This window comes from Eurytemora carolleeae, unplaced genomic scaffold, assembly GCF_000591075.1.
Source record: "Eurytemora carolleeae unplaced genomic scaffold, Eaff_2.0 scaffold39, whole genome shotgun sequence".
Taxonomy (NCBI): domain Eukaryota; kingdom Metazoa; phylum Arthropoda; class Copepoda; order Calanoida; family Temoridae; genus Eurytemora; species Eurytemora carolleeae.
In genome coordinates this window covers 372523-392598 of record NW_019396056.1, presented here as the reverse complement: position 1 = coordinate 392598, position 20076 = coordinate 372523, and the positions used below count along the sequence as shown (strand labels likewise).

Sequence of the window (20076 nt, the reverse complement as noted above, 5' to 3'; positions counted from 1 at the left end):
AATTAAGAATCATGAAGTCATTTCATTTTCTACGCAATCATGACGTAAAAACGAATGTTGCGAAATATAAAAAGTATGTGTCGAAACTGTGTTTGCATATACGTATGTTACTTAGCTGACCAAACCGTAAATTTTAGAAAAATAAAATATGTTAAAAAGTTGAGTTTTTGTCACAAACTCAAATTTTATATCTTTGCAACCTGATGTTGTAAACCTTTTGATATTTCAAACTTAGACTATTTGATCTAACAGAATTCATAGTTTGAAATATCAAAGGTGTCCGAAATTTGGTTGCAAAGATATAGGGCAATTCAGAGTTTGTGGCAAATTCTCAATTCCTTTGGCCCCTGGGTACAGAGTAATAAAGGATAGGTGACAAATTCACGTTTTGGCGCAGGCGCATTTTCGGTCAATTTTTAAATAAGTAGTTGATATTGAAAAGGCCACATAAATTCATCAAATAAAGAAAAATGTGTAATGGATAATTTTTTATAATTTTGAATTAATTCTGTCCCATGATTTTTAACTTTTGTGTTGGGTACCCATAAGTGTTCAACTTGATCTCGGTATCCACAGCGGGCGCTTTTAATTTATGGTGCCATGACAAACTCCTGAAAGACAAACTCCGGAAAGACAAACTCCTGAAAGACAAACTCCTGACAAGACAAACTCCTGAAAATACAAACTCCTGAAAGACAAACTCCTGAAATTATGAAATTTTTCTCTGAATTAAATATGATAAAATTCGTAAACTTTAGGAGAAAAAATCCGCAAATATCCTAGAAAAAATTCTCAATCTTTAGTAATTTGAATATGCTTCAAGCAGCAAAGTATTACAATGATCAGAATAACCATTTTAATTTTTTTAAATTTGATATTATGGAGTTTGTATTTCAGAAGTTTTTATTTTCAGGAGTTTGTCTCGTCAGGAGTTTGTCTCGTCAGGAGTTTGTCTTTCAGGAGTTTGTCTTTTCAGGAGTTTGTCTTTCAGGAGTTTGTCTTTCAGGAGTTTGTCTTTCAGGAGTTTGTCATGGCGCCTAATTTGAGAACAATGCTTGATCATTTCATTTCAGTTATTCCTGCAGGTAACGACGACCAATGGATATCGAATAAAGATTGAATCAAATCAATCTGCTGATTAACAAAAGATTGAGATCAAGCATTAGGCTATGGACACTGTGCAGTTTAAATATGTATGTTTATGATTTAGCAATTTTAAAAAAGATTGGTTGATAGATAATCCAAAATTTTAAAACCAGGAACAAACGTTGCATTTTATCAAATTTAGAACAGATGTGCATACATAACTATATTTCTATGAATAATTAACTACAATTAAATGTCGACATAAACAAAGTCAAGTTTAATAATATGTTTCTCTCTCTACCCATCCTCCAGGGTTCTGTCGGAGAAGATACTTTCGAACCTCATCGAAGATAAAGATGAGTGCAGAGAAGGGTAGAGCAGGGAACCACCAGTTAATCTTTAGCGGATACATCTTTAAACCCTTGTCCATGCCAGGGGTGTATGACAAGAAGGCTGCCAGTAGGGTCTCGAAGACAAGACCAAAGTTCATCACCATGTTTGTCATTCCCTGCTGGAACACAGAATTTTTTCTTGTTTTACAGATGATTAGATCAGCCCATTGAACCACAACAATAGAAACAAAGAAGGCTGTGTGACATGTATATTCCAGTCGCTTCCTGTCTCTGTAGGTCCACTCCTGACCATAGGAGTCTTTTAGATCATTCACAGCCTTAGAGTCCCAGGCTCTTCTCAGCCCAAACAGATACTGGGGTAGGAATCCATTCTCGGCAAGAATGACAAAGTATACGAAGAATCCAGCTGACGCCTGGATCATTCCAATCATTCCGTACGCAACAGAAATTAACCTCTCGTTGACAAGTTTATCCGTAAACGGGTTTCTAGGCATCCTCTTCATGATGTCAGATTCCGCTTCTTCGTAGGCCATAGAGATAGCAGGCAACATGTCTGTTCCCAGGTCAATACATAAAATTGTTACAGTTCCAAGTGGTAAGGGAATGTCAGCAAGAATGAAAAGAAGAAATGGAGATATTTCAGGTATATTAGAAGTCAGCGTATAAGCAATCGATTTCTTCAGGTTATCAAAGATAAGTCGACCCTCTTCCACTCCTGTTACAATAGAAGCAAAGTTATCATCCAAAAGTATCATGTCAGCAGCTTGTTTGGAAACATCAGATCCAGCTATTCCCATAGCAACTCCAATATCAGCCTTCTTTAAAGCTGGTGAGTCATTAACTCCATCACCAGTAACAGCTACGATGGCTCCCATTCTTTGACATCCTTCAACAATAATCAATTTCTGCTGGGGGGAAGTTCGGGCAAAAACGATTTCAGTATGATGTATTAGAATCTCATCAAGCTGTTCATCATTTAGATCTTTCAACTCTCCGCCATGAATTACAGCAGCTCTAGCATCTCTTGGGTTCACTTCCTCCACAGGTATGTTAAGCCTGCTAGCAATATCTTCAATTGTCTCATTTCCCTCTGATATGATTCCAACAGACTTTGCAATTGCCTTTGCGGTTATTGGATGATCACCAGTAACCATTATGACTTTGATGCCAGCAGATCTGCATTTGTTTACAGCATCAGGTACAGCAGCTCTTGGAGGATCAATCATAGACATGATTCCCACAAACCTCAAACCTTCCAATGGAAAATTGACATCGTCTCCATCAAAGGGATACCCTTCTGGATACTTATCAGTAGGCAGCATCAAATCGCAAAATCCCAGGACTCGTTCTCCCAGGCCTCCCAGCTCCATGTAGGCAGTATTAAACAGATCTTTCCACTCCTGATCCAGAATCTTTTCCTCTCCGTTCACAATGATTGTGGAACATCTATCAAGAATCCTCTCAGGAGCTCCTTTCATAACCATCAGATAACTAGGATCCTTCTCATCTGGAGTTTCATGAATGGATACCTGAAACTTGTTGGTGGAGTTGAATGGAATCTCCTGGATTTTTTTGTGCCTCCTCCTGTAATCCATTACGTTCCCGCATGAAAGTTCAGTACATTTTAATAAAGCTGCCTCAGAAGCATCACCGTTTACTTCTCTTTTGAGGATAGGAATGCTTTCCTGACCAGGCTTGAACTCAGATCTGTTACAGAGGATTGCACATCTCTCCAAGATTTTCCATCCATTAGAAGATTTGTCGAACCCGGATCCTGACTGATCCTCAGAAGTATCAGCCTCAACAATTTGATTGTCAAACCACATATGAGCAACCGTCATTCGGTTCTGAGTAAGAGTTCCAGTCTTATCAGAACAGATAGTTGAGGTAGATCCAAGGGTCTCAACAGCCTCGAGATTCTTTACCAGGCAATTCTTGGAGGCCATTCTCTTGGCAGTCAGGGTTAAACACACTGTAACAGTGGCAAGAAGACCTTCAGGTACATTAGCTACAATAATACCAATCAAAAAGATAACTGCGTCCAACCAGTGGTATCCAAGGATGAAGGCAATGATGAAGAAAGTTACTCCGAGGAAGACTGCAACACCTGTGATGATATGAATAAAATGGGCAATTTCCTTAGCAATTGGAGTGTCCCCCATATCTAGCCCGGATGCCAGACCAGCAATACGTCCCATTACGGTGTTATCTCCGATGCTGATTACCATACCTCTGCAAGTTCCTTCAACTGCATTTGTAGAAAAGAATGCAAGGTTCTTTGTCTCCAATGGATTCTCGTGAGTAAACTCAGGGCCCCTGGACTGTGGTTCAGATTCTCCAGTCAGAGATGAGTTATCAACCTTGAAACCCTTTGATTCTAATACTCTGAGATCTGCCGGTATCCGATCTCCAAACTTTACTTCGACAATATCTCCAATGGTTAGTTCTTCGGCTTTCATTGTGAGTTTTTCTCCATCTCTCAGACAAAGTGCGTACTGAGGAACAAGGTTAGCGAAGGACTCCATAATTTTTGATGACTTAGACTCCTGATAGTAGGAAAAAATACCAGTCACTATCACAACAACAGAAAGTACGATACCAAGGTACAAGTTATCATCTGGAGGTTCCTCTAGAGTTGAAGCTTGGATTGCATATGCCAGAAAGCAGAGGAAAGCTCCCAACCAAAGAAGCATGGCAAACCCTCCAAACAGCGCTTTCAGGAACTTGATCCATTCTGGGGTTGTGGGAGGCGGGGTGAGACAATTCAATCCATACTTTTCCTGGTTTGCCTTTGCTTGGGAGGAAGTAAGACCAGTTTCGGGGTTTACATTGTTTCTCCTGATTCAGCAATACCATAAGAATAATTGTCATTAAAGAATCCGTTCAAAAGATTTTTTTTAATAAGAATTTTAGGAAATTATTATCTTTAGTATTGTTTTCCTGTATAGTTCTTCTAAAGTTATCTTGTGATCATCAACCTCCAACTCCTTCTTCAGGTCAGCCAAATTCCTGTCTTTACCTGAAAAATGATAATAATAGTTACTAGCTGGAGTGCCCGTCATTGCCTAGGTTTATATTGTTATTCATAGACATAGTTACTCCCGCCGTTTACCCGCGCTTGGTATAAAATCAGGATTTTAGCTTAAGTGCTGGGCGTTTCCCTTTGAATTTCAAAAAATGTAGCCGCTGTCACCCCCCCCCCAGAGCGGTACCCACGAGCTTCCGTAAAAATTTCAGCCAATTCGGTTCAGTCGTTTTATCAGCTGTAGCAAACATATTAATATATATTTATATATAAATAAATTAGGAAATCGGGTGAGGGGGGCTCAGAAACCGTTGTGGCCTGAAAAAAAAACCCTGAAATCCATACATAAATTTCACTGGTCCAGGGCCCCCATATCCTCTTACTACGCTTTGTATGTATTATTGTCATTATAATAATGATGATGAAGATTATCATAATAATAATAATAATAAAAATAATTTTATACAATAATTTTATTATTGAAAATAATAAAACTAATACCAATAATACTCATAAAATAATTTATACACAATAATGCTGATAAGAAGCACAATCTTTATTGATCAATATGAAAAGTTCTTGTTATGTTTGTTTATTGATTATCATGAAGTAACTTTACCATACAAACTTTCTATTTATCGATTTCGCATGTAAGACTCAAAACTATTCCCATAACATTTTAAAGCAGAATTTTAACATTCGTGTCCTTGTATGATAAACATAAGATTTTAAAGTGTATCGTGTATGTAAATATAAAGATAAGTTGTTTTTATTGATTTTGGCATATTAATTTATATTATATGGTTTTATAAAACTATAATCAAAGAAAGATAAGATCGATAAACTATAGATAGAACTATACTATATTTTAATTTCAAAACTACTCATATACATAATACAAGGAAACACATTGCTGTAAATTAAGATATATTGCAGAAAAAGTATGAAGAAATTAAGTCCTTTCCAAAACTCAAATTTTTCTAATCGTCATATCTTTGCAACCTGATTGGTGTAAACCTTTGATATTTCAAACTTAGATTATTTTATCTAACAGAAGGCATAGCTTGAAATATCAAAGATTTACAACATTGGGTTACAAAGATATAGGAATCAGAAAGTCAGAGTTTGTGGCAAAGACTCAACTTCTTTAAAAAGAGAGTTTGAATACAGTTGCGCCATTTTTTATTTTACTTCACATTTCAAACCTTATCTTCCTGGTTAAATTTAATTTTAAACTGTAAATGTTCACAGTTTATCCAAACGCGCGCTGTTTGTTAAATTGTGTTATGAATCTTACAATTAATGAAAAAATGATAAGGAAGACAAAACAAATTTGAAAAGTGAGAGGAGATTGAGAATACGATATAAATTATTGTTATGTTTTACAGGCTTTTGACAAATTCTGTGCGAAATACACAAAAATAGGAGTGGGGTAGCAAGGAAACTTCTTTTTCCTTTCTGCCATTAAGAGTATGTATAAAATATATTGATGATGTATAACGTAACCTTATGTTGTTGTTAGTAATCATGTAATCAGCTCACAAACATGATTGAAGGAATAACTATTCAATACAACATCTACTACAGTTTTAATGCAGATCCTTTAAAAAATGGATCCGAAGCGAAAATATATTTTTAATTAAAAATCAACATAGTATCTCGAGTTTATGTATATTTGACTCAATTTTAATAAAAGTACAAAGGCTTCACCAAATTTCATAAAGATCTTTAGCCGAAAGAGTGAAAGAACATATTGGTTTCATTAGAAGTCTCAATACAATAACCATCATACAAGGAGAACATTTTACCTTTCTATACATAAACTTGGCATTAAAAGGTTAGCTTACTGGACAAAGTTTGAGACCTTCGAACTACGAAAGTCTTTTTACTATCTGACTTAACTAGTGGAATGAACAGAAATAAATAGAAAAGGGGATAAAGGGTACCGTTGTGAATCAAACATGCCACAAATCAAAATATGTCTCTATTCTGTAGAGCCGCTTAAAATTACATTTACACTCACATTTAATAAAAGATCACTATGATTCATTAAAACAGCCTTCTATTAATATGTTATCTGAGAAAAAGTGGAGTTATATATATTATTGTTTGATATAAAAATTGGGGCAAATGTCAGCAGTTTTCTTTCTCGTCGGAGGAGGAAAGATAAAGATCAGGAAGCAGGAATTTGGAGATGAAGAAGAAATCTTACAAATATCACACCTGTGAGTACCGAGGAGTAAAAGTACCGAATGAAGATGCAGAAATGGAATATAAAGCAGATTATGAAGCAGTTGTACGTATAGCTTGAGAAGTGACTACACAGAAGAAGCTCGGAGCAGAGTAATAAAAAACATGGAGTAGAAACAGAGAAGAATAATCTAAGCAAATGTAATTAGGAATTAGGAATAAATTGGTGAATAAAAAATGTCCGTAATCAAATAAGTAGGAATTGGTAAAGTAAAATTTTTAATGTTATAGATTATAGAAGCCGGATTTTTAAAAGAAGAAAACGGATTAGAACAATTAATCGAGGTCGTACCAACATTTTTTGAAAAATAGAAAGAGAGAAGAAAGGACTAAGGAGAGGTTGAGAAAGGTAGGAGAGGGGAACAGAGTAGGATTATAATTCATAATAGGATACTGAATCGTTAGTTTCCTGAGGAGGTATTAGATAGTTTGAATAGTTTGAAGGGCCAGCACTCGTCAGTACTCTTTTGAATATGTTCTAATATAGACAACAGAATTAATCAAGAGTAATGGGAAATGGGCGGGGAAGGGGGGTGCGGTGATATTGGTCCTGATTGTAAGAGAAAAGAGATCATGTTCAAACAGTAGTTTAAAACTTTAATTTATTTAAGTTCCTACAAATTCCACTCAACTGGACTATAAAGACATTTAACAAAAATGTAACTAGTTTAAAGGGACATAAAAGATTTTTACAAAAAAATAACTCTTAATCAGAGAAATTAAGGATGAAAGCGTTGAAGAAGTGAAAATTTTATGACAATAATTTGCAATAAAAAAACTAATTTGAAACATGACTGTTAAATTATCTATTCACGAAATAATGAAATTATAAAAAAGAACGAATGATGACGGAAAATTATTACCTTTAGGCGGAGCCATGATGGAGGGTGAGAGGGGAACTGAGAGAGGGAAGCGAGGTTATTACAGAGGCTGCAATCCAACCAGCCGAGGTTTCGCCGGGGAATAGAGAACCATGCCCGAACCAACAGCTCCCGGCTAATTCTAGGGGAAAGGGAGGGATGAGGGGGGGGGGGCGTGGAGGGAGATGGGGTCGGGGTGGGATGACAGGAGGAGGGGGTGAGGTTCTAGGAGATAGGGTGGGGTTGTAGGAAGGGATATTCAAACAAGGCAGAGAAGGTATAGAAAGGGAATGCGACAAGAGTAAATTAAGTTCTAAATTCCTAAATCACACACTATAATATAAATACATACACTAGCTGTGGCTACACGTACGGTTACCCACAAAGAATGAAACTGTAAAGACGACCTGAAACTGGTACAATATGGATATCCTGAGGTAAAATTAAGTCTTTTGCCGTGAAAATAGTGTTTTGATGGCTTATTTAATGATTTGTCAAAGCAAGAAACAAGTTTACTATTGCAGAGAATCTATATATAAATTGTAATTTCTGTTTATCTGTCTGTCTGTTTGTTTGTCCGACCATAACTCAGGAACCCCAGGACCGATTTGCCTCAAATTTTAACTGGGACACTCAGGAGACTCACGGGGGAATGTTCTTAGCTTGGTTTTGTAACTTTTAGTAATTCCTGGGCATCGCTGGGTTCCCAAGCTAGTCGTGAATAAGAGGTGAATTCCGTACAGTCGTCTCTGAAATCTTATTCTTTGTGGGTAACCCTGTATGAACCCATTTACTCACAAAAATTCCAATAGCTAGTTGATTTATTTTTTATACATTTATTCTTTTATAAAGTATAAAGTATAAGATCTCATATTATGATTTTAAATGAAGATGCGCCGAGGTTTTTGGAATTATCATCTACAGGGTGTCCCACGAAACATGACATTTAATAAATAGCTATTTTTAGTTAAACAAATCTTTTGCTTAATTATATTTTACTTTGAAATCAATTTTAATATAATGTGACTCCCATATAATATTTTTATTGATCTTTGGTATCACACAACTTAACAAATTAGGGAAAAAGACATTCTAAACTATTCACCAACTGTCATGTTTCGTGGGACACCCTGTATCTATAATATAACCTAAGAGAATATAACTCAAAATATAGATACACACTGTACACTGTACAGTGTACAGTGTACACCCTATAACAGTACACTATATTTGCTACAGTTTTATATTTTAACCATTTTTAAGAATAAATGAGTTCACTGCGGCAAAATAATGCTGATTAATGCAGTTATGATTTCTACTCTTTTCTTACTATCAAAGTAGAGATAAGTCTGGTAACCACTGCAGGAAATACAATGGATACTCGTCTTTACATTTAATTGGACTTCGAAGAGCTCATAATGCTTCAAAGACCTTTGTGGTATAAAATCAGGGGGCGGAAACGTCATGTGTGTGTGTCTGTACCAAAAGAGTGTGTGTAAGGAATACCGAACCGAAGGCGTGTACTGTAGGTATATACACTACAGTACATAAGAATCTCAATATTTGTACTGTCTAGGAGAGTACATTTGTTTATTGTTAATTGTTTACTTATAAATAAGTTTAATATACATGTAATATATTTTTTACATATATAAGTCAATTCTATAAAAGCCAAATTTTTATGCATAGAATATAATTTGATTAAAGTTTACAATAAACTACTCGTTATTCAAGTTTAATTATAATTGACGACATTGTTCTGCAATTTCCTTGACCGTAGTCATGTTTTGTGTCCGTACCAAAATATTCTGTGTAAGGAATACCGAACTCATCTGCAAAGCAGTTCGACTTGCTTTCTCACGCCAGACCAGCGCCATTTCCTTTCCCTTTATTCCTATTTCCTGTTTAAAATCATCCTGGAATAACCTGCTTCTTCTATTATTCAACAACCTTTAAACTTATACTTCTTATTCTTTTTGATTTTAATATATATGAAGAAATTAAGATTAAAAAGGGAAAGGCAAGCTGAGATAAAAATCGAACTGTGTTAAATCCGTGTTAAAGATTTGATAAGAATTGTTTATCTTATTCAATTAAAAATTTTATTGTAACATGTAAGACTTTACAATATGCAGATATCAAAGTAAAATTGGTTTCTTCAAGCTTTAAAAAATACGATTAAGTATTAAGGTTACTAAAGAAAAAAACGTTTGTATTCAGTTTGTATTTTGAGAGAATTATAATATCCCGTGTATTTTCCTGCAATTTGAACATTTTCTGGGATATTATTTCTTATAATTATGAGAAATTATGTCGCAGAAGATTGAATTTTTTACTTAATATTGTGGATTTTAGAGTTTTTTTCTCACGTTTTTACGGTTTAAAAAAGGAATAAAATTATATAAGCAACCATGCACCTTGTGGTTTGTGTATAATTTGGGAAATTATATTTTTGCCATGATTTTTACTTAATATAATTTAAATCCAGGCAAAAATATAATGTCCCGTATTAAAACACAAGGCAGTTGCATAAATAGATATTATTTTCACAGCAGTGCTATGAATTTTTAATTTATTTTATAGCGCAAGGTGAGCTGGGTTCACACGAAACACACGAAATACTACAGCAAAGCAAACCTTCCAATTTATTCTTTCAACAGTATTGATATTATTCAAGAAAAGATTTTCTGTTATATTACACTATTTCAAATTTTTACCCGAAGAAAAGATATATATGCTTAAAATGACCCAAAAATGTCTTAAAACGATGCAAAAAGTGTTTTTTAAATCGTTTTCGGCATAATTAATAACAATACAGATAGAACGTTACTCTAAATAGATGTCGTCTTTTCAAGATTTAGGGTTTTTTTCATTCACATAAGACCCTGAGGCAGAAGCCCAAAGGAGTTACGCGCATGCCGCGTTGAATGAATAGACATTCAACGCGGCATATACTTCTGTAATTTACACTAAAAGAATTGAAAATAAATTATTCAGTATTGTGTTTAATATTCGACGACATTTGATGTACAAGAACTTACGGAATATTAATATAATTTTTAGGAATTTTTTTCGGTTTTTTTTTGTTTCTTCTAACCCAGTAGGATTATTGAATTCGCCTTCACTCCGAGCAACAATTACAACTTTAAACTAAAATATGTCAAAAAGTGCTTTCTTATTTTTCAAGTTAAAATATTTTATTTCATTATTCTTTTTAATTCAACATTTTTATTTGCAGGGGACATAAATTCCAAACAGTGAGTATTATTAGAAACTAGAAATTCAATTCCAGGCAGTTAGGGCGTTTCGCGCCCATCTTCTATTTAAATTGTGAACATGTTCTTTTTGTTTACATTTTAAAACAAAGAAGAAAAAAATTTTGCGGATTTTAAAAAAAATCGCGGATTTTCAAGAATTTATAATTTTTTTTTATAAAATCAAAAACCTTTAAAACATATTTCTTTTAATTTTTATAATTCATAAACCTTCCCTGTGGTCACATGATGTCCCACAAAAAATTTGGGCCCGATTGGTTCAGCCGCGTCTTGACGTTTATTGGATACAAACAAACACCCAGACAGACAAGCCAAATTTATATATAGATGGCCCGGGGCGAATGTGCTAACTTATCCCAAGCCGAGAAGAAAAAAAACATCGGTGTATTCTATTTAAAAGTATATATAGTTGTTCGTGTCATTATATAAATGGAATGTTGCTTAAAGTTATTTGACTTTTTCTCAATATATATGGAACGAGATCCGAAAAATCCAATCTTTCCATTAGTGCACATGGTGTTAAAAATGGACCGAAACCCGATTTGGAACTAATGTCCCCTGGGCCCTGCAAGTTGTTACCGATGGGTTAAAATTAAACATGGTAACACCAATGAATTTTAAGCAAAACCATTCACTAACGTTTGGAATTAAATCAGCATTTCATGTAACTTTAATTTTTAAAAGCTTAAATTTTTTATGATTTGTTTTAAAGTTTTTACATTGAAATTTTTATAACTATTCGTTTTTAAAATTCCGGAGACTGCATATTACATGATCTTTAGAAAACTCGCGGATAGAATAATACGAGATTCACTTAATTATGGGTGGGGTATTCGTCCTTTTAGGTTTGGCATCACAAATCTAACTTATCAGGAGAACATATCCTCCCATGGGAATTGAAATAATCCTCCCAAGACTGGATCCGTTCTGTTGGAGATGTGTCGTTAGATCTGGGGATAAATTAGATCTTAGCTTTGCTAGCTTTAATTGATCTATATGAGCTAAAGCTTCATTTTTAGATCTGAAGCTGTCCTCGGTCATCCTAGCTGTAGATCACTTTAAAATATGCAACTATGGCTTTGTCCATCTTATAGCTTTAGTGCGCGTCTGAGAGATGAAGCATTTGCTTGGGTTTAGTGCCTTTCCAGGATCCTAGACGGTGATCAGCAAAGTTTTCCATGCTAGGTTATCTGCTGAGTTGTTTGATGCGAACGGCCCCAGGTGTGGAAGCAGGAGCCATATCTGTTGGTATAAGGGGATGATTGTCACTGCGAAATTCATCTCTCGAATTCTTGTTTTGATGTTGGCAAGGGTATCCAGCCTCCAGGTTATGCTATGTTTGAGTTTTCTATCCTCATTACAGAGAGTTACTGCTGGGGTGGGAAGGGTGGGGAATTGTTGCGGCGAAACTACTCCAGTATGCACTGTTCTCGCCAAGGCAGATGCTCCTAACGGTTTTGCTGAATGCCCAGGTATAACAATTGGATAATTCCCCCAGAAGTCCAAGGAGCGCGCATTGATGATTTGATCCGTATAGTTTTTGGGCTATATGAAGCTAACCTAAAATCCTACTATCATAATTTTGTGTAAAAAATACTTAAAAATAGATAGGAGGTAATTTTTTACAAATTGAAAAATTAGTTCAATTGAACATATATTTGTTCAAATGATCTAAAGTCCAAACGAACATTAACTTATAGTCCAAATGAGCATTAGTCCAGTTGATATGACACCATTGCGGCCATCTAAAACAAAGACGACAAGAGGACCTTGAAATTGGGATTTAAGAAAGTATTTAACTGTAAAGATTAAGTAACTAAGAATTGAGCTAAAAAAAGATACGAGAATTTGAATGAGTATATTTTTGATGTTGGCATTTTTTTTTAAATCGTGAAACTCGAAAAATATAAAAATGCCAAACAAATTTTAAGTTTATTGTGATGTGGAAGAATTATGAGAGCTCTGTGCGGCATTCAAAAATTATCTGCGCTTTATTAATTGTCAACTAGGCAAGTTGTAACGAAAATCACAAATACAATTGCAAATTAATAACTCTAATTAATTTCGAACCTAATTATTAGAAATATTGGTTTAAGTATTCTGCTGTTTTCCATTTTTGGTTTTAGTTTTGCTAGAAATAACGAGTTTTTATCGGTAGTAACCTATAACCTTGTGGAAAAGAAAAACAGATTTTTTTTATTCTAGGAGAAATAATTAATAATACAAACTGACTTTCTTTTTATTTAATGTGCCTTTATTCTTATATTCTTCTAATTCTACCACCTGTGATGAAAGACCAGCAACAACAACTCTTCTTCCGAGCCACATCATTCTCAATTCTCATCTGAGCCACCCTTAAATTTATCATCCTTTCATTATACTTCTTTAAAGATTGATTGATTTCATTCGTTTTTCAACTTGTCCAACGAATCCGGACATGCAGGGCGCACAGGAGTAAATAGTGGTAATTTGTACCCCCCACCTATCAATTTTGTACATGACGACTTTTTCAACAATTTTTAATAAAATTAGTATATATCTAGGGTTAGGTTAGGTTAAGACACTTTCTGGGCCGAGCGCTGCGGCTAGTACAGCTTACACTAGTACAACTTAACCACGGGTTCCCTTGAATTGGGAACCCTTGGTAAAGTAAACTTCCCTGAACTTCCCTGTAAAGTAGTTGTAAACAATTATTAGGACCAAAGAATGATGTGCGACATTTCACTTTCATTATTTAAAACCGTTTTACAGAGAGGATGGAGAGATTGAGAAAGAGTTTTCGGCGTAAGGGTAAACAGAAAGAGAGTGGGATGACTGAAATGAAGGAAGAAACTGACGCTGTAACAATATCTGAGATGAGTACAACAGGAGAAGGTGAGATAGCCCCTCCAAGCAGGCTGGCCAGGTTGCGCCAAAGTCTTAGAATAAAAAATAACAAGAAAAAAGTTGACGAACCCAAAATTGAGGAGGATCCTGATGATCAAATCCAGATAGAACCATTTGATAAAAAATCTAAATTCCGTAGAAGTCTTTCCTTTCGAAAGAAGAAGAACAAGTCCAAGAAGAAAGAAAAACCTGTGAAGTTTGAAAATGATGAAGACAGTGTTAGGGCTGGTAGATGCACTTTTGCTGTCAAGTATTTGGGAAGCATTGAGGTTTTGGACTCCCGTGGTATGGAAGTTTGTGAAGCCGCCGTGAAGCAACTGAAGAAGTCTAAAAAGAAACCGGTTTCTAGCATCTTACATGTATCCGGAGACGGACTTCGTGTAGTAGAGAAAAAATCAAGTGGAATGCTGGTTGACCAGGTTATTGAGAAAGTGTCCTTCTGTTCTCCCGACAGGAATTGTGAGAAGGGATTTGCTTACATATGCCGTGACGGAACAACCCGACGATGGCTGTGTCATGCTTTTCTAGCGAAAGAAGATTCTGGGGAACGAATAAGTCACGCAGTCGGAGTTGCATTTTCTATTTGTCTGGAGAGAAAACAACAACGAGAGTCAGACTGTGGTGTTAGTATGAGCTATAATGAGTCTGACGGAACTTTTACGAAATTTGGTTCATTCCGCCAAGGAACAATTTCAGAGAGAATCCAGGATCCGCAGATATTTAAACCTTCTTCCCCACCCCCTGTTCAAAAGGTAGAGAATCCACATGCTGTAGCTCGTCCACATGTCACAGATCTTATGTTTCAACGCCAAGCGTCTTTTAAGGGGTTGGCCAGTCTTGCTGGAAATTCACCTTTTAAGCGAGGTGTTGCATATTCGTCACTTAGAGAGACCTCCCTTCCTTCCACAGTACAGAGAAAGGAAAAGTCAAGGATCTCTCTGATACTTGAGGAAAATTTTGAGGACGAGGAGTTGAAGAACGAAATAAATAATTTGATGAACAAAATGACAGCAGAAAGGTTCTCTACTAAGGTAAGCGATTAACACTTTAAATCATGATCTTGTTACATTTAATTTTTGTTTAGGGAAACAACAATAATAGTAATAACATCAATAATAATGGAGGAAAAGGAAATGGGGAGCCAGATAAGCAGGTGACAATTTATGTAATGAAGCAAAATGAATAATTATGCAAAATAAAACTTTTTTAAGAGAATTGTAAATAAATTTGTCTCTAGGTTGCTCGAGTGCAACCTGTACAACTGCAAGAGCCTCGTCCTTTACCCTATATTAGTCCAAGTCCAGAAATTATCAAGTTTGCCCCTGCCGTCCCTGATCCTCTTCCTTCGTCTCTTGATCCCAGTCCCTCCTCTACAAATAACCAAGCTAACACTGATATACCTTTTGATAAGAATCCTTGGGATCTGGTCCCAGATCAAAGCAAGTTTAAACATCACTCCAGGTATCTGGTATAGACGGTATAGACGCATAATTATTTACTTAAATTTTTTTCTCACTTTTTTAAAATCATTAAACTTAATTATTAGATCTAACAGTAAAACCGAGAACATTCGAGATAACCCAGCTGATAATTGGCTCGCTTCACTTACGAGTAAAATATCAGATATTGAAGATAATAATGCTTCATACGGATTCCAAGGTAGATCAATTGTAAAACAAGAAAATTTGCATTCTTTATCCAGAGTGACCACATTATTTTCAGATCCCAAAATAGTTATTATTCAGTGATAAACAATTAATAGATATGAACATGAAACAGGGGTTAACTACTACTTTTTACATTTTCACTTGTTTGTTATTAGGTTCCGACCATGAGGAAGATTTAGATAAGGAGTTTGCACAGTTGGCTAAACGAAACACACTGAAAAATACGAATCCCTTCAAAGCAGTTCTTTAATTAAATTAATTGCGTAAATTATGTTTACTGTGTTTACAAAACAGTGAACACTGAACATACTTATCATTTATTATAACTATTATTTACAATTTATCTATTATATTTTTTTCTTTCTTTCTTTTAATTTTTAATTATTTTTTTATTATCACAATTTTACGACCTGCTTTTCTCATGCAAAAAGAAAAACATCTGAAAACTTAGTTTTTGTACTTGTTGGATTCGACATACTATTACGGAACTGGATGAAGTTGTTTTTTGTTCCGATCGATATTTGAGAAATTTTCTCAGTTGACAAGATAACCAAGCCGTCCAATTATAAGCGCCCAACAGGTATAATCAGTTCGTCCATTTCTATGCGTCCTGAATGAATATAAATTTTGATAAATTAAATAATAATCGTTTTTAATACATTTTATCAAATTATAGATATTAAATTTCAATCCAGTTATTAAATACTTGTGAGATTTCAATTTAAATATGCCGTTGACCCCCCCCCCCCTTATCTTTTCCGTAAAAGAGCCTAGCAACATCCCGCGCGTGACTAATATTTATCTATCCTAATCTATGGGTTCATCTGATCTAGTATCCGTCCAGACAGGGGTGTTTATTTTCTTGAAAAACCAGCCCCCCCCCTTCTGAAAATTATTTTTTCTTACAAGAAGTTAGCTATGTTTTTTTAGAGGTTTATTCCTTGAATTCGGGAAAATAATAATAAATTAAGAGTAAAAAATATCAAAAAAGATAAATAAAAAAATAGATTTTTTGCCCCCACTTCATCAAATATTTAGGAAATTCTTAAAATTATACATAAACTCTCGCAAGTTCATGTAATTTGCCCCCAACAAATTAAAAAAATCTGTCACAAGAAGTATATTGGTCCATAAAGTCTGCCACTAAGAAAAGTCTTACGACTACAACAAAATTCTAGATGAACCATATGGTTGCTTTTTTCTAAAAAGGGGGGGGGCGTTAAAAACAAACAGGCGAGGTTTGACCCAATCCGTGTTTTATATTTCTAGTCCTTTACCTTTATACTCAATAATTAAATATAAAAAGATAAATTCTATTTTAACCTTTCTAAAAAGCAAATCCTTTATACCTTCCCTAATTTGATCACGACATTTGATCCAGTCGCGAGGTTCAGTCATCTAGAGAAATTTTATATTTACTTGTTTTTATCTATGTGCTAAAAACCACTGGGATAATGACGATTTTTAATTGATTAAAATTTACATCAATAATTGGAAATACTTTATAAGTCAAATGTAAGATTAATCTGCTAACTAATCAACGTGATTTATTATTGACTGGATTATTGACTTATATGTTGCGGATATATTTTATTATAAACACGACAAAATATTAAAACATTAAAATATAAAATAGTAATTTTGATTTTAAAAAATTAAGCGATAAATTACCATGTTTTTATGTATAATTTTAAGTGCCATTTTTCGCCAGAAAACCCTGGTTGGCGTTGTTACTTAAAAATGTGATTATATATACGACTTTATAAGAAATCAGTTCTTTACATTTACAAACAAAACTCAACTTTAAGCTAGTCTTCTGTGATTTTCGCCGCTTAGACTTTTCATGAAACGTTTATACTTTACTGGAATAGTTGATAACCCTTCAATAGTGTATTCTTTTTCGATTGTTTAACTTTATTATTCTTCCTCGTGAAGTTTATAAAGAACCTTCTTAATATTTTAAACGATTTTAATCTTATTTTATCATGTATATTGACATTTTAAACATTATTATCGAAATTTTGTTATATTTAATTACAAATTAAAAAGGACTTGCATTTGAATTTATTTAGTTAGTTTCATTCATAAGTTGTTTCTATGAATTTTGTAATTTTTGTATTTTATCTCTGGCTTTCAGCACTAACCTTAAACATGTATATGAAAATTATAATCGGTAGAATTTGATCAGAATTTCCGTAAAAACTTAAGTATGAAAAAATAATGTAACCAATTTACTAGTCATTAATTTTTTTTTGACAAAGGTGGGGGATTTTTTTCTTCTTAAATATTATCTTAATCTAACAAGCTTTTTTAATTTTATTAATCATATACAATTGATTTGTTCAAAGCAAAATCATAACTAAACCCCACCTCTGTCCTCTTACTATAGAATTATATATTCATGGATATCTTTTATTGTATTTAACTGACGATGTTGTAATCCAAGTTTCAGAAAAGGAAAGTAAGATATCCCAAAAATGTCCTTTTCTGGAATGGACCAAAATACTCATAAAAAGGGTGAAACTATTGAAAATAATGACGAATCTGTCACCAAAGAGGACGAACCTAGCCACACGATAGACGATGTTTCAGTGAATTACTATGCTATTCAGTTACCTGAGGAATTGTTTCGTGAAAGGGCTGAAACTGAACATTTGGTTTTTACAGATAGATTGGAGCTGATTAAGGTAAACCTTTTCATTGATGTATTTAGTCGTTAACGAAATCTGTCTCAAATCCGTCAGCGTTATGAATTTCTTTTGAAAAAAAAAATTTTTGACGGGGAAGTAAAAAATAAAGTATAATTCTATTTTTACATAAATTCCTTTTTCTTAAACTAATTTATAAACTGGTTTCAGGTGCTTAAAGATAATAAAGAGGCTAGATTTAAGATGTTCAGAAGTAAAACTGAAGCAGTGGAATTCTCATCTTTATCCTGTAAGCCTAAGCCTAAGGTGACGGATTGAAATTCATTAACAAGATTCAAATATTGCATATTTTTTTAATAGTTGATTATCTCATATCTCATATTTTCTTAATTAAAAGATTAATGAATAGTTTTTATTCTTAGATAATTTGTACATCTGGAGAATCCTGCCCTTTTAAGTCCCCTGTATCTCAGCAAACTGTTAAATTCCGTAAAGCAATTGAAGCAGGCAATATTGACTATATTCTAGATTGCATCAGGTAATTATTATTTAAGTACAAATACAAATTTATTTTGTAAACTTTATCAACGAAAACTATATAATCCTTGTTTTGAAATTTGAATTATAAAATAAACTTGTTTAACCTTGAAAGTAATAACCATAGATAAAGAAAGATTGCGCATAAGACGACATTTTTCAACTTGAAAGATATAAATGTACAGAGATGTTTTAAAGATATTCCTACTATATAGATTAACTAGGTCGGTTGTGAACATTGGCTGTTCTTATATTATTGAGTACTTGTGGTGTACATGAGTTCATAGAGAGAAATTTAAGTTAGTTTAGTCCTTCTCATGTCCTTCTTAAGTTCTCGTCAATATAATATATTGCTCAGTGAAATATTGTTGTTCAAATAGTTCCATTCCCGGAGTTATTTTACACTCTATTATGAAATCCATTAAAACACCAAACCACCCCGCTTATCATTGAAGTAAACCTTGACCCCTAGAAGTATGAGTTCGCGGACTGTACAATTCTTGGTGATTTTGTGTACATAAGCTATCTATGTTTATTTATCTATGGTAATAACTAACAACCATGAAGCAATATCTGATTGTCCACAGGGAAGTGTACTCTACTGATTTAAGAACGGGGGGTCCCGGGTCATAGAAAATGATATAATCTACTCATGCAGCACGCCTGTTGTTAAGTTCATAAACAATAACGATAAAATGTTCAGGTCAAACCCCACGTACTTAATGACTCCTTCAGATACTCCTACAATTTTGAATGCTGGTGCAAGGTAGTGGAAAAGATAATTCAGTTTGAATGTGATCTTCACTTTTTTGTTGTTGTTTTTTATCAGACATATTCCGTTTATTTTTAAACTGGTGTGTACGTTTTTTATTATCTTAATGAATCATTTTACAAAAACAGCATTGCATTTATTTGGCAGACGCTGAACTCCAACCTTCGAGTGTGCGAGGTGGGGAAGACTTCACTGCCGCATGATTAAGGGGGATGACATTTATAGATCGAGATTGAATCCTAGCCGCAGCGCTCGGCCCAGAAAGTGTCATAACTGAACCTAACTCGTAGCCGCAGCGCTCGCCCCCCTAGCCTGTCCTAGACGCAGCGCTCGGCCCAGAAAGTATCTTGACCTATCCTAACTCTAAATAAATACTAATCTAATTGAAAATTGTTGAAAAAGTGCTCATGTTCAAAAGTAAAATCTGCAGTGAAGTCTTTCCCCCCTCGCACACTCGAAGGTTGGAGTTCAGCGTCTGCCTCAGTTGATATATACATATTTTTTTCAAGATAATATAAATACAGGGTGGCCAAAATGTACGGATTGTACGGATTGATTTTTTTTTAACCCTAAAATTGTACGGATTGTACGGATTGCACGGATTGTACGGATTTGTTTTCAAATTGTACGGATTGTACGGATTTTATCCTGGAAAATACACCGTTTTTTTTAAATTTTCACTCATTTCAGCAAATTTTTCATGAAAATAAAAAAAAA

The 20076-nt window shown here is 34.3% G+C and overlaps 3 protein-coding genes across 4 annotated transcripts in view; 2 read left to right on the top strand and 1 right to left on the bottom strand.

The window, feature by feature from the left end:
- Positions 1 to 1294: 1294 nt before the first annotated feature.
- Positions 1295 to 7677, bottom strand: LOC111707294 (sodium/potassium-transporting ATPase subunit alpha). Its single transcript, XM_023480378.1, has 3 exons — positions 7578 to 7677; positions 4380 to 4458; positions 1295 to 4277 (listed from the first exon to the last, which is right to left on the bottom strand). The coding sequence occupies exons 1-3, from the start codon at positions 7591 to 7593 to the stop codon at positions 1364 to 1366; spliced, it is 3009 nt and encodes a 1002-aa protein (XP_023336146.1). The 5' UTR covers positions 7594 to 7677; the 3' UTR covers positions 1295 to 1363.
- Positions 7678 to 13581: 5904 nt separating this feature from the next.
- On the top strand, positions 13582 to 17848 carry LOC111707364 (protein numb homolog). Its single transcript, XM_023480465.1, has 5 exons — positions 13582 to 14766; positions 14820 to 14888; positions 14973 to 15196; positions 15282 to 15394; positions 15558 to 17848. Exons 1-5 carry the CDS (start codon positions 13606 to 13608, stop codon positions 15650 to 15652), a joined length of 1662 nt encoding a protein of 553 aa, XP_023336233.1. The 5' UTR covers positions 13582 to 13605; the 3' UTR covers positions 15653 to 17848.
- Positions 17849 to 17854: 6 nt separating this feature from the next.
- Positions 17855 to 20076, top strand: part of LOC111707350 (ankyrin repeat and LEM domain-containing protein 2) — a 13676-nt gene continuing 11454 nt past the window's right edge. Inside the window, exons 1-4 of one of the 2 annotated variants that reach the window (XM_023480446.1) lie at positions 17855 to 18089; positions 18261 to 18356; positions 18473 to 18588; positions 19291 to 19353. In XM_023480446.1, the coding sequence (XP_023336214.1) occupies positions 17880 to 18089; positions 18261 to 18356; positions 18473 to 18588; positions 19291 to 19353 (485 nt within the window). In that variant the 5' untranslated portion in view covers positions 17855 to 17879. The remainder of the gene's footprint in view (positions 18090 to 18260; positions 18357 to 18472; positions 18589 to 19290; positions 19354 to 20076) is intronic. The other variant, XM_023480454.1, reaches the window with a different exon arrangement.